Here is a 17,057-nt window from a genome sequence, read left to right as displayed (position 1 = left end):
CACAAGAAAGCCTTAGGGGGCCTCAATAAGTGTGAATGTGTTTCTCTTCCTTGGCCAGTCCTCTCCCCGGTCCTCCCCACCCCCCCACCCCACCCCACCCCCACCTTCCTTGCCTGCTTCCCTCCTTCTTATCACGCACATGCTGGGAGGGAGCTGATGCTGCCGGGGCTCTGTGCTCCTTCTAGGCCTGGGATATGGAGCATCTTTCCTGGTAGAGATGGGAGGCTAGCCCTGTGGGGACGGCCAGCCCAGAGCACGTCTGTGCTAACACAACTGCACATACACAGACACTTCTAGCACCATCTACATTTACAAGAAGCAGTTGGTTATCACCAAACCTCTGGTCTTATAATCATAGCTTTTACACGAGGCTGTCTAAGTGCAAGGCCCAAGTCAGACCACTTTATCTACATATTGACTCATTCTAGGTGAACACACATATTATGCCCATCTTATGCTCAATTGGGAAAACTGAGGCCCAGAGAGATTAATCGATTTGCCCAAGGTCACACAGCTAGGAAATGGCAGAGCTGGAATGAGAACCCAGATGGTCAGTTCAAGAATCTCTGCTCTAACCGCAGTGAATGCTGCCTCTCACATTCCTGCCTGGGCAATCCTACTCCATTCGGACCATTCCCTGTCTATTCCATGGGACGGTCACCTCCTGTCACGTGGCCTGTGTGCCATGAGCCCTCCATGAGCTTCGAGAGGCACAGTTTGGCCATGAGTGAGAAGGTTCCCAAGGGTGAGGAATGAATTCGGTTTCCCTCTTAACGATGGCGACCACCTGTGACCCACATTGGCATGCTGCTTCATTTTACTGGTTTCTAGTGAAAGATCAATTTTCCAGGATGGAGGCGCAAAGGGCTTAGAAGGAGGAAGAAAGAGTAAGGGACTCAGCTCCAACCCAGAGGGAAAAGAGCCGGACACAAAATCACCCGAGCCACAGAATTGTTGTTTGGTTACCGAATTTTCCACCTTCAAAATTGACTGGGATGGCAGAAACGGGTAGCATTGTTGGAGCGCGTATGTGTGGGAGGAGCCGGAGGATGGTGTCGATCCTGGAAGAGACAGAGTGAGGGGCTTAGAGGGGCCACGGATCATGCAGCCGCCAGTGAGCTTGGGTGGAGAGAAAACACAGCGGGAAGGATTCTGGCGGCACTGGGGATTTGGGAGCGCTTAGACTATAAATAGTGAGGAGGATGTAAAAAGCCTCAAGTGGATTTTGGAAGCCCTAAATCCACCATGTAGATCCAAGCAAGATAACAGGAACCACTTAGGTTTTAGTAACGTCTAAATGTAACTCGGCATGGTGCCCCACCACCCCACGCTTCTGCTGTCACCACAACCCCCGCCAGCGTCTGCCAAACCAAGGACACATATCTTGGGGAGGTTTGATGCCAGCTTACGAGTGGCAAGGGCTGCCCTTATCCCACACGGATGACCTCACTCACTCTTTACAAAGAGGTGCCACTCTAAGTATCATGAATAGCGGAGGAAACTGAGGCACAGGAGCATAAGTGACCTGTCCAAAGTGACACAGCCAGCAAGGGCCAGGCTGGATTCCACGCTCAGCCCAGAGCCCACAGCCCTAACCGCTGCCCCACCCTGCCCCAGAGACTGGGCTGCAGGGCAATCCTGTAGGAAGTTACACCAAAATCAGGAGAAACCAAAGCAGCATGTGCAAAGGAATATGAATGCCTTTGTGTCTTGCTTCCTGGAGCCTTGTGGTCACCAGCCTTCTCTCATCTGCCTGGACCTTGTTTCACTTCATGCGTTGACTTGTCATAAAGCCACTTTGCACTCGTGTGGGTCCCAGCTCAGCCAGCCTGAAGCCTGCCCCAATCACAGGCCTGTTCAGCAGAAACCGAGACCCAGATCTTATGGCCCTTGGCCCTGTGTCTGCTGCTGGCTCCAGGATATCTACAATCAGCTCTTCTGTTCTTGACTCTCAAGAAAAATCACTGCCACCTAATCGTGAGGGAAAGATAACCTGGAAAGAGTGACATTTAGGATTATAGCTGGCTATCACATTTATGGAAAAGAATCCAGGGCTCTAACTGATTTTTTTTAATGTTTTTAAGTGTTTTTTAAATTTATTTTTGAACGAGAGAGACAGAGAGACAGAGCACAAGCAAGGAAGGGGCAGAGAGAGAGGGAGACACAGAATCGAAAGCAGGCTCCAGGCTCTGAGCTGTCAGCACAGAGCCCGAAGTGGGGCTTGGACCCGTGAACTGTGAGATCATGACCTGAGCCGAAGTCAGACACTTAACTGACTGAGCCACCCAGGTGCCCCTCTAACTGATTTTTTTGTTTAACCTATTGCATTCCCTTCACAGCACAGCCTACCCAACATCAGACCAGCCAATCCCTTCCACAAGGTTCTGGAAGAGGAAAATACTAGACCCAGGTCCTATCTTGTTTAAACAAGTGTCAAGCAAGACCACTAGGGCTAAGGCTTCATCTTTCCAGGGAGGAAAGGGGGGCCTAGGGAACCCCACGAGATGAAAAGCAGCTACTGAGACCCAACACCAGTCGGGCACTGAGCTGGGCGTGAGAGATCCCATGACCAGTCATCATGGTTGGGCCACAACGCATAAGGCAATATAGTCAGGGTGAGCAATTCTGCCTGGGGACAAAGACAGGAGGGCTGGCGTGTGGGAGGGGTACTTTCGGTTAAGGAAAGCTTCACAGAGGAGGGGATGTGTGGTGGAGCCTGTGAGCATGAATCTATCTGTGTGTGCAGAGGGCTGAGAAAGGCATGCCCAGGAAGGAAGGTGGTGAAAGTCAAGCTGCCCAGGCCAGAATGGCTAGTCCAGCTGGGAACAGCGTTTGGCCCCATGGTGGGACAGGAAGAGCAAGAAAGATAGCAGCAGCTTGCAAAGGCAGTGAGGGCTGTGTCTCCACCGCTGAGACTCAGGGCTGAGCTTGGTCTCCACCCTATTGGCTGCAAATGATCTAAGGAAACGAAGCCTTGGGTCAGTGGTTGGGGGGGGGGCAGCGGGTCGGAGCCAGAGATACCACATGGGAAGTGATCACAACACCTCATGTGTGCATGATGAGGACCTCGGCAGGGATGGGGAGGATGAAACAGGAAGAGAGGTCAGAATCAGGCAGAAATACTCGGGGTTGCTGACGTAATGGCACTTCTGTCGATGCCACAGAAGACCTTCAAGGCCAGGAGCTGGGCAGGTTGGAGGTGAAGAGGCTGATGTAGGTCACTGTGGGCTTAAGGGGCCAGAGACAATGAAGATGTTGAGTAAAGAGATAAAGATGTGGGAGCCAAGGTGTGACCTTCTGAAGACTGAGTAAGGCTGTAGACAGATATGGGTTTGAGAGCCACTGAGGAGAGGCTGGTTGGAACAGTGGGAGAGTTCCTCCTCAGCTTTCCATTCCTCTTGGGATCAAGTCCAAATTCTTGCCAGGGTTGATGAAGCCATCACAGCCTAGCCTCTGGCTGTCCTTCCTGCCCCCTCTTAATCCATTCTCCTTTCAGTATCAATGCTTCCACCCCTCTGCCTCTTTAGCTTTTCTACCACACCACCTCCCTCCAGCCTCAGGGCCTTTGCACATGCCGGTCCCACTGCCAGGTGCCCTGCCAACAGGTGGGGAACACCTGGGTAACACCCCCAGGGATGGAGGAGACTGTTGATCTCAGTTTGCTCCTTCACCCACCATCTTAGCTTTTCAATCACCTGTGTGACCAATTCCCTTTACTGTAAATAACTGGTGTGGTTTCTATTTTCCCACTTAGACCTGACTGATAGTCCACTCATCTGGGTATTTCCTGTTGATTTCTTGGAGCTCAGCTTAAAAGTCACTTCCTTCAAGAAGCCTGAACCACCTCGTTCAACACTTTTCTAGTATCTGGCAGACCCCACAGGGTGTAGTGGGAGTAGATCATATGAGATCCTTGGGGCATCATAAGGACTTTGATTTTGCTGTGTGAGACCCGAGGCCTTGGGAGAAGTCAGAGCCAAGGAGCAGCCTGTCAAACCTTGGTTTTCAGGTGACCCTCTGAGTTGAGGATTATTTCAAGGGGGCAAGGGCAGAATAGGGTAGGTATTTAGGGGGCTGTTGAGTTCCACTAGGTGAGGGATGAGGGTGGTAGCAGTAGAAGTGATGAAAAATAGGATTTCCAAGGTAGAAACAACCAGATTCACTGACAGCCCAAGAGCAGGTTTGAGGAGAGGAGTCAACAAGGCTTTGGAGTTGCCCTTTACTGTGGCAGGGGAAACTGGGGGTGGAGAGGTGGGGTGGAGAAGATCAGGAGTTCAGTTTTTGTGATGTGCCTTAGATACCCCAGTGGAGAAGTCATCAGCTGTCTGGAGCTCAGGAGCGAGGTCCAAGCCAGGGACACACGATGGGAACCATCAGCATGTACCAGGCACCCCAGTTACGAGAATGGCCAACATCACCCAGGGAGTGAGGGTGGAAAGGAGAGAGAAGAAGATCGAGAACTGGGGCTTGGGTACCCTATGCTAAGAAGAATGTCAGTGGGGGCAGAGAGGCAGCCACAGAGCCGGGAAGAGAAGCAGGCGGGTGGGGAGGGGTATCCTGGAGGCCACATGAGGAAATCTTCAAGAAGAGGCACTCTGCATGTCATATGCTGCAGGGAAGGGCTCCTAGGATGAGGACTCAGAACTGACCACTGGACTTAGCAACTTGGGGGCTGCTGGGGACAGGGACAGGGCGTGGGGGCATGGCCTGATTGGAGTGAGTGTAAGAGATAGCATGAGAGAAACAGAGACAGTGGATGAAGGCAACTTTTGAGCATTTTGTTTTGCTATGATGGGAAGAAAGGAAATTGAAGGGTAGCTTCGTTTTTTTCCAAGTTTTTTTTTTTTTTAAGTTTATTTATTTATTTTGAGAGAGATAGAGTTCCAAGAAAGCTCTGAACTGTCAACACAGAGACCAATGCAGGGCTTGAACCCACGACACTGGATCATGACCTGAGCCAAAACCGAGAGTCAGACACTTAGCAGACTGAGCCACCCAGGTGCCCCCCCAGGTTGTTTTTTAAAGGTGGACGGAAGGACAGCATGTTTGTAATGAAACAGAGATAATTCAGCAGGAGAAACTCATCCAAGTGAAGTGCACAGAGATAAGTCAGCAGTTGCCACAGGGACACCCTTGGTGCCTGAGGTGGGGTGGGGTCAGGCAGGACTGAAGTGGGGGTGTGCCACAGGGGCAGAGGGTGGGCAGAGCCACAGGGCAGGTGCAGGTGGGGGAGGGGAGAGGTCTCTCCTTGGGAAGAGTTTAGAAGGAAGCAAGCAAGGAGGTGGGGGAGGGCGGGAAGGTAGACACAGTCACTGAGAACAGTGCGTTCTGGGTTTCAGCATGCCCGCAGAGGTGTGTGGTGACGAGTGTCAGGGGAGACCCAGGGTGGTTTTGTTTCTTCTCCAACTGCACTGCAGGGTGCAGCTGCTGAGTCAGGAGGAAGCTGGGTCCAGGGCAACACTCAGGTGAAGAGCAAAGTGACCTTTTCCAGGACCTTGCTTGTGAAGGAAGGAGGAGAGGAAGAGAGGTGGTAGGAAGGGGCATGGGGTGGGGGTGGGAGTAAGTGTGCCTCTGTAGGGTGAGGGGCTCTGGGAAATCTGCTGCCGGGGAAGGGTCTGGGGAGAGGAAGCCATGAACTGCTCAGGAGTGTGGGCAACAGGCAAAGCAAGACCCCACAGGGAGAGGGATGCTGTGAGGACCAGCCAACAGGGGAGGGATGGCTTTGGAGAGGGGCAGGGAGACCCCTTTCCCCAGGGGCGGGAGGACAGAAGGGTAACAGCGTCCATGCCTCTGGCCTTTGTTTCTTTGGAGAAAGAGAGAAGCTGGGGCGGGGGGTGGGCACTTCCCAGGTAGAGGAACTTTCCAGGAAGACTCCAAACCGCTAATACTGTCACCCTATGCAGCCAGGTTACTTCATTTACGTCCCCCGGGATGCACTTTCCCCCACTCCCGATTTATACGCTCAGGTTCCCAAAATGATTCTTGTCTAGCTCTTCTCTCCTGGTCTGTGACTGCAAACCGCCCCCCTCCCCCACTCCCACCCCGTCTTCTGCCTCGCTCCGTTTGCCGTGACTATGAAGGGAGCCAACTTCTAATTTATTCTCACTCGGGAAGAGTACTTAGGCAACGAACCCAAAACTCATCCTGGAGTCAGAGTGATGTCTTCACACATACCCTGCTGCTGATATGCCAGACTTCGGTAAGAGGCAATGTGATCCCCAGGGTCTGCATGGTAAGGAGATGGGGGCGTGGCTTGGGAGCAACTCCCCGCCTCTTCCTTCCTTCCCTCCCGCCTTTCGATAAATATTCATTTGCGGCTGCCCTGTGCCCCAGGATCCACAGGAAGGTGATACAATAGAAACAGGAGGAGCCCGTAGACCCGCTGGGCGCCCACCCAACAGCCTTCCTAGAGAAGCCTCTTGCAAACAGATCTCGGATTTTGCTCAATCTGGGGCAGTAATGTTTCGCCAGGAGAGAAATCAAGATTGCTAGGAACCAACCTGGGTAACCCATTTACGTTGTCAATGAGGGCTTGGCGGACGGGGTGAGCTTGTGACCCAGTTCTGATCCATAGGGCCTGAGGGGATAAGAGCTGGGTGTCCTGCCCTTCCTTCCTTGGATGCTATCTGGAGACAATAAAATGCTCCAATCTGAGCGCGTGATTTAGGCACAGGAGGAGAAAGCCAGGCAAAGTACAGAAGAGCTATCTTGAGCCCTGATACCACCGAGCTGCTGAATTAACATCCCTGGATGCCCTGTCACCAAATTCCTGTTTGTGAAATAATGAGCTGTCCTTACTGTTCATGCTCCTTTTGGTTGAGTATTCTAGTACTTAAAACCAAAGGCATTCTAAAACTGCTGCATCAAGGACAAAATTAACAATTGTGATTTTTCTATCACATGTGACTCTGGGCCTCCTGGAAGCCAGGGCAAAAAGGGAAAGCAGATAAATTGCAATGCTCTCATTGTTAGTTGGGAAGAGCTTCTCAGGGAGCTTCTGCTTTTTTGCTCCTAAATTCCTTGTTTGACACTAAATTTCCCCGTGGGAGTTTATGAAAGGAACACTGAGATACATAATTGCAAGATAATTGTTTTGCCGGAGAAGCAGTTTTTACAAGGCTCTTTCTTAAGACAATGAGGATCTAGATATAAAGGGAAAGTCTAACCAGAGAGGGAAAGAGTGGGTGGGACAAGAATGGGCTTGGTGCCGCTCCATGCCCTCCCCACCACAGATGGTCACACATCCCCCCAGAAAGGAGGAGAGCCCAACATGAGTCAGAGCCCGCACTGAGGAGATGACAAGATACATGGGCTTTAACACGAGTGGAAGGCAGAGCTCAGAGAAGGATGGAGAGGGAAAGACCCCTGACCCACCACTTAGAGGGAGAAGCTGTGGATGGGGCTTGGGATGGATGGAAAGGAGAGAAAAGAGAAGTGTGAAAGGGAGACAGTGGAACCAGCTGGGGGACCCCTAGTTTGTAGAAACCCAGGGCAGGATGAAGCCTTCTCTGGGACTGGCGTGAAGGGGCTGGAGGTAGGCAGGGGTCTGATCTTTCCCAGGCCCTCCCTTATGAGGGATGTTAAAATCTGAGAAAACATGCAAGCAGGCATGGCCGAAGGGTGGAACATGTACGTGCCTGTGAACCCCACAGAGGGACAGAATATGCAGCCTTGCCCATCCCATCTCACTACAGGGCTCCCGGGGCCCAGCGTGGTCACCATTGTTACCACTCTTGAGTGCTTACTGGGCATCAGGTGCTGGGCCAGGGGCTCTGCATACAACAGCTCCTGTCGGCCTCCCAGGGCCCTGCACGGGGACAGCATCATTACTGCCCTCTCCAGCAGAAGATGCTGGAGCAACTTGCCTAAGACTTCGCACAACTCGTGGTGAGGCCGAGCTTTGAGTGCACGCTCTTCTCCAATATCCTGAAGGTGGTGCCCATCAGACATTGTTTGATGGATGCCACCCTGGCTCACGGAACCTAGCATGTTTCCAACATGCGATTTTTCAGTAAAGTGTTTGTTACTTAAACTAGAAACAACTTCTGCATCAAATTCTGCTTCAACACACCTCAGAAGGTTGTGTGCAGTCTTCTGCTATCCAGTGGTCCTGGAAGTACGGGGTGTTGCTTGGCCCCAGCTATGCAATCCTGTATTTGCTGCACAGGGGTCAAGTGTCGGCATGAGAACACATAACTCCATAACATCTTCCCAGTGATGGCTCCTCCTCCTATTCTCTGATTTTGGGAGGATTCTAGTATAAATATCACATCTCTGTACTAGCATTTTCTAAAACTTCTGAAATATAAATAACCAACTTCCAGTCACCTTTCGGTCCATCTCCAGGCCTTCTGACCTAGGGAAGCAGGATCAGCCCTCTTCCCACCCTACCCCGACCCTGGCCCCTGCCCCAAACTGTTGGACCCTCAAGGCCCATCTGGAGGGCTGGAGCTTAAGTGAGGAGTAATCTCCTCTCTGCAGGAAGACCAACCAAGTTTTATTACAGATTCTATCACAATACAAGGGCTGGTCCTTCTGTGATTGAGCTAATCCCGTTACCATGTAAATCAATAGGAGACCCACAGGAGGTGATTTGATTTAGGATGTTCATTTGGGGAAGCTAGTCTTCCTAGAACATTGAAGCCAAAATAGTGCCTGGGCGCTTCCACAATAAATGCCAAGTGTAGCTCACAAGGACCAGATCTGTTAATAAAATAAATTCAGATCCCTCCAAATAAAAATTCAGACACATTTTAGGCTCCTCAGTTCAGTGGGCTGAATCCCTGAATCTGCTAAATTATTATGGAAAAACTCTTATCTCTGCCTGTCAAAAATCACTGCTGTCTTGGTGGGAGGGTGTGTGTGGGGGCCCTCTGGGGAGGGACGAATTGCTTCATAATAACTTAGATTGTGTGCAGTGTAGCATTATCTTGAAGAGCGCCACATACTTGAAGAGGCACAACACAGGATCTGCGACAGAGCCGACCCAGTCCAGGTGACAGGGGCCAGAAGGGAGACGGGTGTCTCCCACATGGATTGCTGAAAAGTGACAGAGCGAGACTTCTAATCCAGCCCCCTGACTCAGTCCAGCGTCCCTTCTCTGTGGACAGCTAGGCGACCTCTGGAAGAGACAGGGTAAGGGTTCTGGGTATGATTTTGGCTAAGAGGGGGGGTGTGACCTCTAGGACAGCCCGGCTTGCCTCAGGGCCTCCTGTCTCTTAAGTGGGTAGGGGCAGGCTAGCGTCTAGGCCGTCTGTAAGGGGGATGCAAGGGGCCTGATTCTGCAGCCTGGGGCAGGCCTTGAGTGTCTGTCCAGGGAGCTGATCACACTCGGCCAGGGGGAGTGAGGTGGGAGAAGTTGCATCTAGCGCAGAAGAGAGAAAAATGTGAGGGAAATGAATCCCCAGGTTCCAGGTTCCCTGGCAGAAGCCCTGTGAACAAGGATTTGGTTTGTCCCTGTGGGGCCTCCTACCATACCTCCCGTGCTCTCACCTCCATTCAGGGTGACTCACGCCTGCAGAAAGGATGAATCATGTCAGTTACGAAACCAAAGGGCTCCTGAGAGGGAGGCTGGAAAGGACCCGGGGAAGCCACCTCCACAGATCCTGCTTTCTCCCCACCCCTCCTGCCCCCTATTGCCCCACCTCTATCTGCCAAGCCACAGACTCGAGCAAGCTCTCCATAGGAATTTCTTCTGGAAACGGGACATCGGATCAGTGGTCGTCTTGCCTTCCCACCTCAAGGCCTTCTGGGGCCTATGTTTTGTTTTCTCTCCTGTATTCATCCGGGTAAAGGCTTGCTTTCCACGTGAAGCCAGTTGGGACCAAGGGGTCCTGAAAGTAATGGGAGAAGAGATCCTGAAGCAGTCCTCACCTCTCCCCACTTGCCTGTTCACAGTGTGAACACTTCCATAATTCTCCAGGGTGCACCAAATAATTACCTGCTGCATTCTAGGCTGCTCCAGGCAGCAGGGGCAAGGATGATTCAACTCACTTTCCCACTGACTGGTACCAGCTCACCAGGAGCTTTTAAGAGTCTACACGAGTGAACACCTACCATGTGGCAGGCCCTGGGCTCATAAAAACAAACGTTTATGGACAGCTTATCGCCCCGCAAGAGCTCATGTCATCCTCAAAACAGCCCTATGGGGTGGATACTGTTGTCATCCCCATTTACAGGTGGAGCCCTGCGCTCAGCAGGGACAGCGATGTGCCCAAGAATCACACAGAAAACGAAGCAGACAGCTTGGGGATTCACCTGTACCACCTGCTTCTCCAGGGTCGGCTGCGCCTCGGGGTTTCTGCTGTGCACTCCTTGAGTCCGGCTAGTCTGTCAGCGTCTTGGCCCCACTTAACGTGCCTCTCCAATCAGGCCTCGTTCTCCACCGGGCCACGACCCTGTCTTTCCTTGGGGCTTCTTTCCTTTAGAACCCAGAGCCCTTGCAAACCCACCATCTCACACTGAGATGAGCAAGGCCACCCTTCAATGAGATTAAACTCGACCCGGTGGGTGAGGCCTCCAGGCTGCCCGACGGGTGGGAGGGCTCGGGCCTGAGCTCCCCGGTCTGGACTCACCTGAGCTGCCCCGGGCGGGGGGTGGGGGGAGCCTCTCGGGGCTCCTGGTAGAACGTGCGGGGGGCGGACAGGGCCGCCGCTCGGGGCCGCCCTGGGCCTGTGTCCCGAGAGCCCTAAAAGTCTGCGAGAAGTTCCCCGGTGGGGGGCGTCTCGGGCCTCTCCCGCCGCCCGCCCGCACCGCCCGGTGCCCCCCTCCCCCCACCCCCCAGCTCGCGCTGGTCCCGGTGCGGGCCGCTGGAGCGCGGGCCCAGGGGCGCCACCGGGCCGCGCGGGCGGGAACGCGCCGCGGCCGCCTCCTCCTCCCTCGCTCCCGCCCGCAGCGGCGGCGGCGGCGCTTCCCCGGCGCGGAGCGGCTTTAAAAGGCGGCACCCCACCCCCCGGCGCACTCGCCGCTCGGGCGCCGCGCGAGCCTGCCGCTGCCATGCCTCCGCGCGCGCCGCCTGCGCCCGGGCCCCGGCCGCCTCCCCGGGCCGCCGCCGTGGATGCCGTGGACGCGGGGGGCGCCGGCGGGCCCGGGCTCCGGCCGCTCGCGCCGCGCCCCTGGCGCTGGCTGCTGCTGCTCGCGCTGCCCGCCGCCTGCTCCGCGCCGCCGCCGCCGCCGCGCCCCGTCTACACCAACCACTGGGCAGTGCAAGTGCTGGGCGGCCCGGCCGCGGCGGACCGCGTGGCCGCGGCGCACGGCTACCTCAACTTGGGCCAGGTGAGTGCGGCCGGCCCCGCGCGCCCAAAACTTTCCCGGCCGCCGGTGGGCACGGCGCGAGGGGGCGCCTCCTTCCGGCCCGCGGCGCGGCGGCCGCGCGCGGGCAGGGGTCCCGATCGGCTCGGCCCTCGCGGTCGGGGGGCGGCCGCGGCGCCCGGCGGGGAGTCGACTGGGGACGCGGGACGCTCGGCGGGACCCATCGGGTGGCCCCAGGGCGCCCACTCGGGCCTGGAGCGCCGCGGGCAGTTCCGCCGGCCCGGCGGCCCGGCGCGGGCACCTGCCCGGCGGGGCGGGAGAGTAAGCCGGTCTCGGGCGCCGCGCTCTGCCGGCGGGCGCTGTCCTCAGTGCCCACCAAGCTCTCCCTGGCCTCGGATCACCCGCTCCGCCACACCGGACCCGCTGTCTTCGACGGGGGGCGGCGCGGGGCTCCGGACCCTGAGCGCGCCGGGGCGGCCCCGCGGCTCGGTGGCCCAGAGGCTCGGGGACCTGTGCTGACTCGGTGTCCGCGGCTCCAGGAGGGAGGGCGGCCCGGAGCCTGGAAGCAGCCGTCAGAGGCTTTGCAGGCAGCTCAGGACCCTGCACCCGCGCGGTGGGCTGGAGGCAGGGGTCCTGCGTTTAAGACCCCTTCCGGCACCGGCACCGGGGAGTTGGCTTTGATTCTGAGCTTCTGTCGCTGTTCTCAGGGCTGCTCTCCACACTAGCTGTATGACCTTAGGCGAGTCAGTTTCCCATCCCATCTTCAACTGTAGGGACGGTGGCAGTTTGGACGGGCTGCATTTGTTGGGAAGATCAGTGTTGTCGGGCAGCAAAACCCCAGGCCGGGCCCTAACCCTGGTCAGTGAGCCCAGAGCCCTCCCACGGCCTGGGCCATCGCTATCACTGTCAATTAGCAAGAGAGGGCAAGCCCTGGGCACGAAGGTGGCATAACCCCAAAGGAGGCTGAGGCAGGTCCCTCGCCCCGCTTCCCCCCACTGCGCCAACCCCACAGAATGGCAGCGGGGCAAGGGATTGATTTGTGGCCCGTGGAGGGGCAACAGACTGAAGTGTGCAGTCCCACCAGGGGACCTGTCCGTGCAGTTAACAAATCTCCTACAAACTCCACACTTAGAGGGATGAAGCGAAGCGACAGGGAAGCACCAGCTCATAACTCAAACCCTAGTGCCAGGCGGTGTTAAATTTAGTTTCATCATTATCCGTGACAGAAGCCAGCAAAGTGTGGTGTGGCCCCAATGTAAATGACATTTCTTCTGCATCCTAAGTCCCGCACAGAAGCTGCTAATGTGAGATGTGTGGCCTTCCGGAAAAGTCAATTTCTGTGGCTTGCTCTGTACTTCAGGCGGCAGATCAGAGTGTGTCTGAAAGAATGCCACCGTATCTTTTTGTGTATCTTTTATACAGTTTGCTCAGGTCTCTTCAAACACCCTTTGATGGAAGATGTTGCCTTTGGGTAGCACTGGCTTCATTTCTACCTGTGGTTCCTAAATCTCCCCAGCTGATGGTCCAGCCTGAAGAAGGTGTTCCTCGGGGCACCATCCCCGTTGGTTGCTAGGGCCCCCCGGCTCCTGCTACACTTCGCTGCTCTGCCCAGGTGGCCTGGCAATTTGTCTTCAGCTCAAAGTGACTCTCAAACTGCACGGTAAATTACAAAGTGCCTGGGTTTCTGGCTCCTATAATTAAAGGAGCAGAGGGGAACTGACGTTGAGCCGTGAAGCTCCTGGACATGGCAATGAGAGGCACACACAGTGCCTCCCCCTCACAGTTCCTGTCCCCCACAATAAAAAATGCCAGGGCTTTGAAACAACTTCTGTCAGACTCACTGAGCTGAGTCTCATACGCAGTGTGCTGTTGTCATTTTACCCATGGGGGAGATTCCTCCAGGTACCTACCTGCCTTGACCTGGGACCTTCTGGGGAGTCTCTCAAGGACCCTCCAGTTCTGTCCAATGCAGCCAGGGTAGACTGCCGTGGTGCCTTCACCCAGCTCGGGAGGCAGGGTGTCATTCGCAAACAGAGGGATTAGTTGGTTGGGGATCCGAGCAGTCTCAGAGGCTGTGTGTGTGTGTGTGTGTGTGTGTGTGTGTGTTTACTCAAGGAGAGCCTATTACTCTTTATTCCAAAACCAGCTTTTCTCCCTCCCTCCCCCAAGTGAACTGCTAATGTGGAAAAGGCCTGGAGCATTCCAACCTCTACCTATTCACTAAGAACTCTTTTAAAAACCTTATTTGCCTTTTTCAGCCGGGAGAGTTCATGACTCATAAATAAGATGTAGATATTATTAGGTTTGATTTATGGATAAGTAAACTGAGGGAAAACAAGGGATGGAAGCCGTTTGGGTCCACACAGTGTGTGTCACCTCTGATAACTTTGCTCCCTGCTCTTTGTCTCCTGCTGCATTCTCTGGTCTGTGTCCTTTGTGAGACCCTTTCCCCAAACCCTTAATGGGCAACTAGTGTTATGCCTCCTACCTGCCCTGACTCACAGCCCTGCTGTGCTCATGGGTCTTTGTGATGCTCTAACTCCTGGCTCGATTGTTTTACTCTCTTTTATGCAACTGATAACCTGATTCCATGTATTTTAAGTGGTGCAAAAGTAATTAGAGAGAGAGAGAGAGAGAGAGAGAGAGAGAGAGATGGATGCCTTTCAGATTGATAAAGGCTCTGGATCTTCTCCATTGAAAAATATGCATCAGCAGGAACCAAACTAGCCTCTTTTTTTACCCTTCCGTCCCAGATAATGCACCACAATGTTGAAAGAAAGAAAGAAAGAAAGAAAGAAAGAAAGAAAGAAAGAAAGAAAGAAAGAAAAGAAGGAAGAAAGAGAGATTTGGAAGAGTCAAATGTCATTATTGACAGGTGGTATAAGTAACTACGTGGATAATCCAAGAGAATCTAGAGACTATTAGAATTAGTTATAGAATTGAACAGGGTGCTTCGTCACCGGTAGCTACCTATCCAACAGCAACATCTGAGAAGATAAAAGAAATGATAAAACACTGTAGCATAAAAGCTGTTAGAAACCTAGGAATAAATTTCTGAAAAAATGTGAAACTTACAGGCAGAAAATTGTAAAATATTGGAAAGATGTTTTGAAAGAAAGGTCTGAATAATGAAGGGATGAGCCATGTTCATGGATGGGAGGACTGATTATCACATGCCCCCTCCCCTGATTAATCTATAAATTCAGTGTAATTTAGTTGAAGTGCCAACAGGGTTTTATATGGGATATGAAGTCATACAAGTGAATGCTAAAATTCACGTGGAAGAGTAAGTTCCCAGAATCCCTGAGACGACTCTGAGAAGGGAGAAAAAGGAGGGGAGTGTGCTGTGCCAGGGAGCGGAACTTCCCATAAGGATGGTTTGACACTGGCCCAGGGATGGTCCCATCCATCAATGGGATCAACTCAAACCCGGGCACGTATGGGAACATGTATGTGTGAGTGGAAGAGTTACAAATGGGTGGGGAAGGGTGGGCATTTCAGTCAATGGCGCTTCAGACCCTTACCTCACCTTGCACTACACAATAGTAAATTCCAGCTAGAAATAAACAGAGTGGAATACTTTTATGACATTAGGACAGGAAAGGATTTCTTTTTTTTTTAATTTTTTTTAACATTTATTCATTTTTTTGAGACAGAGAGAGATAGAGCACGAATGGGGGAAGGTCAGAGAGAGAGGGAGACACAGAATCTGAAACAGGCTCCAGGCTCTGAGCTGTCAGCACAGAGCCCGACGCGGGGCTTGAACTCACGGACCGTGAGATCATGACCTGAGCCGAAGTCGGACGCCCAACCGACTGAGCCACCCAGGGGCCCTAGGAAAGGATTTCTTAAGACAGAAAAAGAACAAATAAAGGAAGAGATTGATCCATGAAAAGTTCTGTGTAACAAACACATCACAACAGAGTTTAAAAGCACATAGTAGACTAGGAAACATATTTATAACATACAGCACACAGGTTGGTGCCAAGATTATTTAAAGAGATATAAATCAATAAGTCACAGATAAATGCCACGTAGAAAAATGGAGAAATGTATGAATAGGGAATTCAATGAAGAGGAAGCCCAAACGGCCAATGAACATGAGGAAAGCTGCTGGGCCTCCTGGGAGTTATGAGGACAGTGCAACACGAGGCAGTGACAACATAGCACTTCACACCGTCAGATCGGCCGATGTGGAAAAGTGTTAGTATCAAGTGTTGTCAAGGATGTGGAGCCACGGAACTTCCCGAGGCTGCTGGTCGAAGTGGAAATCGGTATAACTACTATGGAGAGCAATTTGGCCCTTGACAATGAGCTAGAATTGCATCAGCAGGTTCATATCTAGGCTTCTACTGGAGAGAAGACCTTACATAAGTGCACAAGGAGCCTTGCAGAGGAAGGTCACAGAAACATTTTTTAAATGAAAGGAAACACGTCCTAAATATCCGTCAGTAGGAGAATGGAGAAATAAATCAAAATGGTCACATGATGGAATATTATACAATAGCTAGAAAGGAACTAACCAGGGACACCTGGGTGCCTCAGTTGGCTTAGCGTCTGACCCTTGATTTTGGCTCAGGTCATGAACGCAGGGTTGTGGGACCAAGCCCCAAGTTGGGCTTCATGCTGAACATGGAGCTTGCTCAGGATTCTCTCTCTCTCTCTTTCTTTCTCTCTCTCTTTCTTTCTCTCTCTCTCTCTCTCCCTTTCCCTCTGCCCCTCTCCCCCACTCACACACACACTCTCTCTCTCTCAAAGAAAAAAAGATAAGAAAGGAATTAATCAGATAAGTATCTACAGAGATAAATCTGTACATGTGAAAAGGCACATTGCCAGTGCACAGTGTAGTATAGTATTTATGTAAACTTTAAAAAACACACTAATTCTGTACTATTTGTGAATGCATACACATGTAGGAAGCATCCACATCAAGTTCAGGTTAATAGTAGAAGGGAGGGAGGGGGGAGAAACTGAGAGAGGAATGTCAAACTATCTGCAGTGTTATAATTCATAATATACAGATATAGGGGCATACGTGTGTGTATATATAACATAAATTTGTGCTTTTGTGCTTTTCTTTGTATCAAAATTTATATATGGTGATGTGTACACGTGGGTGCAGACATGCACGTATACATGCACATACATATATACATTTACGCACATACACGTACACACATATATGTCGATACACATGAAATGTTAAAGGGGGGGGGGAAGAAAAGAAAAATGCACCTCACGTGCGTACATCGTGGTGTTCCTGGATTGTCTGAAGACTGTCTGTGGACACACAGGTGGAGGAAGAAGCCCCTATTTAGGCCTCCTGAGCTGGGCCAGTCTGCTTGTCAAGCAATTGGTGACCTAGAGAACCAGAATGCCTAGCTCAGATCACCAGGCTATTTGGGCAGAGCCAGACTCAGAGCCCTAGAACCCTGCTCTCAGCCATCACCCTCTCTCTTCTACCCCCTCTGTTTCTTTATTTTTTTTAATTTTGTAATGTTTATTCGTTTTTTTGAGAGACAGAGTCAAAGCATGAGCTGGGGAGGGGCAGAGGGAGACCCAGAATCCGAAGCAGGGTCCAGGCTCTGAGCTGTCAACACAGAGCCCAACACAGGGCTTGAACTCATGAACCATGAGATCATGACCTAAGCCGAAGTCGGATGCTTAACTGACTGAGCCACCCAGGTTCCCCTCCTCTGCTTCTTTGTCTTTCAAACCATTTGGTGGCCCACATGGCCCTCACTCTAACCTATATACATTGTAACCTTTGACCCCAATGACTCCAGGAAAAGACAGGCTGTGCATGT

General features: G+C 52.6%; 1 protein-coding gene across 2 annotated transcripts in view; it reads left to right on the top strand.

Annotated features, from left to right (window-relative positions):
* The first annotated feature begins 10,963 nt into the window (after positions 1-10,963).
* PCSK6 (proprotein convertase subtilisin/kexin type 6) overlaps positions 10,964-17,057 on the top strand; it is a 193,090-nt gene continuing 186,996 nt past the window's right edge. Inside the window, exon 1 of one of the 2 annotated variants that reach the window (XM_045448813.1) lies at positions 10,964-11,274. In XM_045448813.1, coding sequence (XP_045304769.1) covers positions 10,996-11,274 — 279 coding nt within the window. In that variant the 5' untranslated portion in view covers positions 10,964-10,995. The remainder of the gene's footprint in view (positions 11,275-17,057) is intronic. The other variant, XM_045448812.1, reaches the window with a different exon arrangement.

The sequence above is a fragment of the Leopardus geoffroyi genome, chromosome B3, assembly GCF_018350155.1.
Source record: "Leopardus geoffroyi isolate Oge1 chromosome B3, O.geoffroyi_Oge1_pat1.0, whole genome shotgun sequence".
Taxonomy (NCBI): domain Eukaryota; kingdom Metazoa; phylum Chordata; class Mammalia; order Carnivora; family Felidae; genus Leopardus; species Leopardus geoffroyi.
The sequence above is the reverse complement of the archived record's forward strand: the minus strand, read 5'-3'. Positions and strand labels throughout refer to the sequence as shown.